The sequence below is a fragment of the Mustela lutreola genome, chromosome 17 (genome assembly GCF_030435805.1).
Source record: "Mustela lutreola isolate mMusLut2 chromosome 17, mMusLut2.pri, whole genome shotgun sequence".
NCBI lineage: Eukaryota > Metazoa > Chordata > Mammalia > Carnivora > Mustelidae > Mustela > Mustela lutreola.
In genome coordinates this window covers 41,748,025-41,756,199 of record NC_081306.1, presented here as the reverse complement: position 1 = coordinate 41,756,199, position 8,175 = coordinate 41,748,025, and the positions used below count along the sequence as shown (strand labels likewise).

The following is an 8,175-nucleotide window of genomic DNA, read 5'->3' as shown; positions in this document are numbered from 1 at the left end:
GGAACTGAGTTCTGTGTCTTTGGAAAATGGGCTTATTGATAAGGTAACTTCTTTGTTGTAATCTCAAGGACATTTGCAAACCAAGGGAGACTCCTGTCTTGTAGGATTGTGATCTCAGCAAGTTAACTATTTATCATTTTATGGCAGTCAGGGGTGCCTGAGGAATGCTACACCTATGGAGGGGAGCGGATGAAGGGGGGGGGGGGTAAGGCGCCAGCTCTTGCTTTGTCCTCAGCCAGCCTCCTGCTCCCTCATCAATATTGGGGTTTTTTTGGAGACTTTATTTTTTTTGAGAGAGAAAGCAAGAGAGCAAGCATGAGAGAGAGAGGGTAGGGGCAGAGGGAGAAGGTGAAGCAGATACCCCGCTGAGCAGAGAGCCTGATGCAGGGCTCCATCCCAGGACCCCAAGCCCAAGGCAGCTGCTTAACTGACTGAGCCACCCAGGCACCCCTAGAGTTTCTATTACACGTGGCAGATACAATTCCTGATGCATGCTTCCCATCACCCTTAGAATAAGTCCCCAAACTCCTATGTGATCTCTCCAACAGCATACCGCACCACTCTCTTCATTCATCCTGCTCCAGCCTCACAGACCCTCGGGGCTGTTCTCGGTACCTGCCAAGTTTATTTCTGCCTCAGTGCCTTTACCCTTGCTGTTCAGGTATGCTCTTCCTCTAGATCTTTCACAGTTTGCTTGAGCCCTCTCTTCGCTCAGCTTTGTGCTTTACTGTCACCTCTGTCCCAAGGTCTTGCCTTGACTACTCCACCCAAAATGGGTTTCCTCACACTCCTTAACTCTCTAGTAATTTATCTTTATTCAAAGCACTCACCACTAACGAAAATGGTCCCTGCCCGAGGGTATGTCATTTATTTTCTTGCTTATTTCATGTCCACCGGCTCCCGGGAATGAAAGCTTCCATAAGTACAGGCACATCCCAGCACCTGGACGAGTGTCTGGTATGGAGTAGGCATTTGGAGGACACTGATTTAATCAATCAGTCTATTCATGACATCCTGAAATGGAGGTAGACTCCCCCTCACACTTCGCTCATCAGCTCTTTGTAATGCAAACACTATGTAACTAAAAGTTACTGACGCGGTGTTGGGTTTATTTTGGTATTTGTGTCATACCAACCCTCTCGGGGGCCAGCAAATTTTGTCTGGACACGTCATTTCATGGCCTCTCCAAATTCTGGACCGGCTCGGCAATTGAAGGCTGAACGAATCATGAGTGAATTTTGCTCGAGCGAAGCGTCCAGACATCCGCACTGACACTAACCTAGGCCGGGCTTTGTCCTTTTGTTTTCTCCCCACATCTCCCAAAGGACGACCCGTGGTGAACCCATTCAGAGACCGGAGATCAGAGACGTTCGATCTGTCTCTGACCTTTTCTAGATTGGGCCGGGGCCGTGATCGTGAACGCGATCGCCATGTAGACAGTGCCGTGCCGGAGTGACGATGGCCTCCCAAGGCCAGCTCCCAACCCCAGCTCACCAGCATCATGGCCCGTCTGAGCTGGGGTTACAGGGAGGAGCACACATCAGGGGGCTGCAATCTGTCCCCAGCCTACAAAAAAAGGGAGGCGGGTGAGCTCTGCGGCTCTCCGGACTCAGAAGCGAGTTTGGATCCGGGTGGTTTGCTCCCCTGCCACCCTTCCTCTAGCCTGGCACCGCCGCTCCCAGCCCCGAAGCGCAAGCGCGTTCCCGGCCGCGCGCCGCGGCCCCGCCCACTCCCGTCGGCCCCCGCGGGTCGCTCCCGTCGCCGTGGAAACCGAGACAGCCAGTCGGCGCGGCGGCTTCCGGTCATCCCGGGGGCGGGGGGCTCTGAGGGGCCTGAGGGCGGCCGACCGCGATGCTGAAGGCCAAGATCCTCTTCGTCGGGCCCTGCGAGGTGAGGCCCGGCCGGCGGGGGCAGCGGGCGGGGCCCCGGGGCGACGCGGGACTGTGCCTTGCGCCGGGAGCCCCCCCTAGGAGGCGAGAGTCCTGTCCCACCGCGCCCACCCCGTGGGCGACGCTGGCCGCCGCGTGAACTCGGCGCCCGACCCCCAGACCTCGACTCCGTTACCCTAAGTCCTGAAAGTAGTGACTCGCGTTTTGGAACCAGAGTCTAGGTCCCGCGAGTCTCCTTTGCCCCTTGGATTGGCCCTAAGGAACATGTCTGTGGGACAAGAAAGGGAGAGGAGATATGCGTGGTGTTTGAACAGTTCGCTCGCAGTGTGCGTGGTGCTGGTGGTGGTGGTGCTGGTGGTGGTGATGGTGTTGATGAAACTACACGTGGAGAGACGCCTGGGTGGCTCAGTTGGTTGGACGACTGCCTTCAGCTCAGGTCATGATCCCGGAGTCTGGGGATCGAGTCCCGCATCGGGCTCCCAGCTCCACGGGGAGTCTGCGTCTCTCTCTGACCTGCTCCTCTCTCGTGCTCTCTCTCACTGTCTCTCAAATAAATAAATAAAATCTTAAGAAAGAAAGAGAGAAAGAAACTATACGTGGACCTCACACCGTACATAGGAATAAGATTCCCATGGACTAAAACTTAATGTCAAATAACCACTGTTGAAATAGTGAATATTCTCCGTCATAAGCTCGCATCCGAGTGGCCTGGAGGGCTTGTTTAAAAACACGCCGTGCAGGGTGCCTGGGTGGCTCCGTGGGTTAAGCCTCTGCCTTCAGCTCAAGTCATGATCCCAGGGTCCTGGGATAGAGCCCCACATCCGGCTCTCTGCTCAGCAGAGAGCCTGCTTCCCTCTCTCTCTGCCTGCCTCTCTGCCTACTTGTGATCTGTCAAATAAATCAATAAAATATTTTTAAAAATAAATAAAACAATGAGATGACACTTACTTGCCCATCAGAGTGGATGAAAAAAGGTTAGAACTCTGATAACCAGGAAACATGAGGATGCTTGTAGGGAAATGAGTACTTTAGGCTTCTGCTGATTGCTAACAGCTTTACGGGCAATCCAGTTATCCAATGTTAAGACATGCGTAGCTTTCAGGGCCGCACTCAACATTTCTCAAAACCTACAGCAGCTGGACCTTACCTAGGTTCCCCAGAGGGGATACTGAAGGATACTGAACAGCTGGAGACACCCTAGGTGCCCACCAATAAGAGAACATCTCAAAAAACTAAGGGATATTCTTCCGGGGGGAAGACCCCAGCAGTTGCCCAAAAGGAGGCACGTCTGTGTGGAGTGACATGGAGACCTTGCCGAGACATAAACTAGTGAATGAAGTAGACAGGTAATAACAATATGCATAGAATTGTGAGAAGTAAACAAAGCATAAACATCTTCTTTTTTTTTTTTTTAATGGAAATTCACAAACATATAAGGGGAGAAAAAAACAAGGAACTCCTAGTACTCATCACCCAGCTTCAATAGCAAAGTGTATTTCCGCATGCACATATCCCCCTCTACCTCAATACTGTGTATGCAGATTGGCCAACCTTTTTTTTTTTTTTTAAGATTTTATTTATTTATTTGACAGCGAGAGATCACAAGTAGGCGCAGAGGCAGGCAGAGAGAGAGGGGGAAGCAGGATCCCTGATGAGCAGAGAGCCCGAGGTGGGGCTCCATCCCAGCATCCTGAGATCATGATCTGAGCCAAAGGCAGAGGCTTAACCCACTGAGCCACCCAGGCGCCCCATGGCCAACCTTTCTATTCCTTTAACATGCTGGGCCCATTCCTGGCCTGGTGCCATTCAACCAGTTTTTCCCTCCCCCTGGAAGGCTGGGTTGACTCCTTGTCATTCAGTCTCAGTGGAAACTTCACCCTTTCACTCTTCCCTGACCACCCAATTCAAAGTCCCTATGGCATTATCCGCTTGATTTTTAGCCTCGTGTTTAATACGACTGTATCTTGTGTTCAGCAGCTCCGGGCAAGGTGGATACCCGATGTGCCTCATAGTTTCTTCATTTTCCCAGAAGAACCCTCCCCCTCAATCAATTGGTTTTGACCAATATGCATACATAAACTTTAAGGGCATTGATGCAATATATAAATACACTTCTATAATGTCTTATGTATCCGTGTAGCTATGTACACATTTAAAAGTTCATTAAAGACATATATTAATTTGGATTTGCTTTATTCCTTACTTGTATTTCATGACACAGCTTTAAAATGCTGGCTCCTCACCAGCACCTTTGACATCCGAGTTGATTTTAGGACCGAAGCTGCTTTTAAGTCACATGATGGGCACCTGGCTGGCTCAGTCGGAAGAGTGTGCGACTCTTGATCTCAGAGTCATAAGTTTGAGCCCTACATTGGGTGTAGAGATGACTTAAATAAATAAAACTAAAAAAAAAAATAAAAGACAAAGATATGACAAAGCACACCATCTGAGTTGTTTAGAATATGAGCATTTTTTGAATCTGTGTATGACCCCGTTTCTACAACTGTATTCCAGCCCCAAGAACCATTCCCATGACATCAGGTCCTTTGTTTTATTCGTTTATCCTATAGTTAAATATGCATGGTCTCCACAAACATAACCACTCAACTGTGTTTTGTTTTGTTTTAAGAAAGAAGAGAGAGTTTAAGATTTATTTATTTTTTGGGGGAGGGGAGCAGGAAGAGAAGGAGAAGCAGACTTCCCAGTGAGCAGAGAGCCCGATGCCCGGCTCGATCCCAGGACCCTGAGATCATGATCTGAGCCGAAGGCAGAGGCTTAACCCACTGAGCCACCCAGGCGCCCCTCAACTGTGTTACTTTGAAGTGACATTTAGTTTGTGAGACCTCACACTCAGGAAGAATTACTAAAGCAAGATTAAGGCCCTCCCCCTCCTTTTTCTGATTCTGTCGCGTGACCTCTGCAAGCCTCCAAAGCTGTCATCGATTGAAATGATTCTAGTCAAGTAGTTGTTCAAAAAAAGCGACTTGCAAGAGCAGGGCATACTTTCAGAGATTTTTAAGGACTCGAGTGTAAGAGATTCCCTTTCATCTGAGGAATAATTTGCAGGGGGAAAAAAAAAAAACGCCTCATCTTACATCCAAGCACATGCAATATCCCCTAAATGAGTGATATAAATATACAGAAAAATCTCTGAAAACAGATCATAGTTACCAACTTTGGGGAGGGAATGGAATGGATGGACAGATGGCTACTTTGGGCGGAAGGACCAGGAGGGCTGTCTTGTTAATAGGACTGCGTATGACTTGTATTATCTAGAAGGAGAAAGAGCCCTGTATGAGAGTGTGGCCTGGCCAGCCACTGTGGGACCCAGCTCTAACCTTGAACTTCTGTGTGACCTTGAGGAGCTCCCTTTCCAGACCTCAGTGAGCTTCGTATCTGTGACAGACTGGTTTCTTGGTGTGGAGAGGAGCATGGCAAGAGAGAGACTCACACTAACGATTTTTTCTGTTCTCAGATAAGTTAACTGAGAGCCAGCGTGGGTAAGAAGGTTGGTTACCCAACATAATAAGAAGGTTACCCAGAGGCAGAGCCAGCATTAGAACCCCACGCATGCTGGGTCCCAGACCAGCTTGCGCTCACCACATACAGTAAGGCAGCAAGGCCGCCCAACCAGAGAGAACCCTCTGCCTTGGTGCTCTCGCATGACCGTGGCCTACACGCCATCACGCCCGGCTCCGAGCCAGGTATCAGAGGGCGCGTTTATGGTTTACTTTTCTGCTCTTCAGCAGAAACCTTTCATTATCTTTTCCACAGAGTGGAAAAACCGTTTTGGCCAACTTCCTGACAGAATCTTCTGACATCACTGAATACAACCCAACCCAAGGAGTGAGGTGAGCCCCGACAAATCTGTTTCCCGGAGAGGCCCACCGCCCCCCTTTTGGTGCCAGTGGCATTCCCCAAGTATACTCTATCCAAAATGGAGATGCAACTGTTGTTTTTATTTCTAGGATCCTGGAATTTGAGAACCCACATGTGGCCAGCAATGCCAAAGGCACGGGGTGTGAATTTGAGCTGTGGGATTGTGGCGGTGATCCAAAGTACGTTTCCTTTAAAAGGGGTTGGCTTCGTCAAATGATTCAAGACTCAGCTGCCCGCCAAGCACCTTGGACTCTGGCCCAGCACACTTCCTAGCATGTATTAGGGGCATGACCAATTATTTGGTGACATGCACGGCTCTTGAAACCTGAACGATTGGGTTATGACACCATGACAGGTCATCCATCAGTTAACCCTAAGACATTATCTTTAAAGGCCTCAGCTAGAAACCGGAGCCCCCTGACGTTCACCGTGCCTCCTACTCTGCCTTGCAGGTTCGAGTCCTGCTGGCCGGCCCTGATGAAGGACTCGCACGGGGTGGTGATTGTCTTCAACGCCGACCTCCCCAGCCACCTGAAGGAAATCGAGATGTGGTATTCCTGCTTCGTCCAGCAGCAGCTCCTCCAAGACACCCAGTGTCTGTTGATCGCGCACCACAAACCAGGCTCCGGAAGCGATAAAGGAAGCCCGTCTCTGTGTGAGGACACTGCCCTTTCTCCTTTCTGCTCTCGTCTTGAGTGCTCTGGGCAATGTATATTGTCCCCGTGTCTTTGAACCCGGCGGCTCTGTGCAATTATTGAGCGCCACCTGTGTCCTTGTTCTTTGTTCTTCCGACCGCGTAAATTGGAATCTCCAGGTTGGAAGGTCTGTCCTAGCAGCCAGGCCAGGCCAGAGATACTTTAAAAGCAGGGAGACACCAAGAAGGAAAAAAAAAATCTGGTTTTTAGCCGCTCATCAGTACAATGAGGGACATTCTTTCCTGACTGGTCTTGTCTCAGGAAGAACTCCCAGTTAGCATGTGACACACACCACGACAGAGTGACAAAGTGCTCCTGGAAGGCCACTCACAATACTCCGAAATCTCTTCCTTTCTGGTGTAAGAAGAGGACGGGGAAGTGGCTTGTAGTGTTGTTATCCCATCACCAGGTGGCAGTGTTGTAGCACTCTTTATTGGGCACCTACTGTATGCCGAACACGATGCTGAGCTCAGCCGCCCTGGCCCCTGGTGAAACATTTCTTCTTCTGTTAAATCATGGCGGGCAAGACACAACTTTTATGTTTGGCCTCTAGAAAGTTAAGCAAATTGGCTTCAATAAGACTCAGCCCAGTGGGAGCCAGAAAGGGGCCCTCCTTAAAGGTTCATGCCTAATTACATTTATTTTCCTTTTAAAGCGCCCCCCTTGAACAAGCTGAAGCTGGTGCACTCGAATCTGGAGGATGACCCTGAAGAGATCAGGTCGGAGTTCCTAAAGTACTTAAAAAGCATCATCAACTCAGTGTCTGAAAGCAGAGACCGGGAGGAGATGTCAATTATCACCTAAGCATCCTTTATCTGAACTCTTCCGTGTGGCACGTAAGGTCAGCTTGCTCCCCAGAGCAGCTCTGGAATCTGACCCAGCTACTGATGTGTCCTCCTCCATGTGGCTGTGGAAGACCTTTCCCTTATCTGCTCTCAGGGTCCGCTCAGCCAGGCAGTGGACTCACACCATTCATTCCCTGCCCTTGGTAGTGCCATTCTGATTCCTTTGCCCCAAACCTCTCCAAGAGCTGGAAAACTGAGTTGTTTTTCTTTCCTCTTCATAAACATCAAGTGATAAAAATTGTGGAATTGTAACTGTCAGAACCAAATGACAGGCAATAGTTTAATTCCTGTGTATTGGTTTGAAGGTGATTTTCACTGCTTAGTTCACTCAGCAAAGACTGACGTGTCATGCTGCACTTTGTGCTGTTGACAATAAACAGCAGGAGCAAAACACATAGAAATCTTTACCTTTGTGGGGCTGCCATTCTGTTCCTCTAAATTACAGGGAGGTAGGGTACAACACTCAGGTCCTACACCTTCAATATGGGGGAAGATGATAGATTCTTCCATTTTGTGTAATTGGCCTAAAATCTCATGTTCTGCTCCTCCTAGATATGGAGGGGGTAGACCACATTTGATGCCAAATGAGGGTACAATTGATCCTCCTTCATGAGTTCTGCTTTGCAAATTTGCCTGCTAGCTCAAACTAATCTGTAACCCCCAGATCAATACAGCGCTTTCCGTTATTCAGAGCGGCCCAAAATTGGGATCATCAGTCACGCATGTTTCCAGCTGAGGCTGAAACACTCTGCTTTCTTGTTTCAGCTCTCATACTATAAACAAGTGTCCTTGTCACAGCCTATTGGGTGCCACATTTTCACATTTCTGTGCTTTTCATTGAGTGGTTTCGCTGTTTAAAATGACCCC

General features: G+C 49.2%; 1 protein-coding gene across 2 annotated transcripts; it reads left to right on the top strand.

Moving 5' to 3' along the window:
- Positions 1-1,732: 1,732 nt before the first annotated feature.
- IFT22 (intraflagellar transport 22) lies at positions 1,733-7,709 on the top strand. Of its 2 annotated transcripts, XM_059154938.1 has the most exons (5): positions 1,733-1,890; positions 5,664-5,740; positions 5,858-5,947; positions 6,221-6,423; positions 7,119-7,709. In XM_059154938.1, exons 1-5 carry the CDS (start codon positions 1,852-1,854, stop codon positions 7,265-7,267), a joined length of 558 nt encoding a protein of 185 aa, XP_059010921.1. In that variant the 5' UTR covers positions 1,733-1,851; the 3' UTR covers positions 7,268-7,709. The 2 variants fall into 2 exon arrangements, with proteins under 2 accessions (XP_059010921.1, XP_059010922.1); XM_059154939.1 differs by lacking the exons at positions 1,733-1,890; positions 5,664-5,740; positions 5,858-5,947 and adding an exon at positions 5,989-6,123.
- Positions 7,710-8,175: the final 466 nt, after the last annotated feature.

Bases quoted from the DNA above. Each gene is read 5' to 3' on its own strand.
- IFT22 (XM_059154938.1), top strand. From the start codon at position 1,852: ATGCTGAAGGCCAAGATCCTCTTCGTCGGGCCCTGCGAG. The intron at 1,891-5,663 runs GTGAGGCCCGGC...TCTTTTCCACAG, and splicing joins TCTTCGTCGGGCCCTGCGAG to AGTGGAAAAACCGTTTTGGC. The intron at 6,424-7,118 runs GTGAGGACACTG...TTCCTTTTAAAG, and splicing joins TAAAGGAAGCCCGTCTCTGT to CGCCCCCCTTGAACAAGCTG.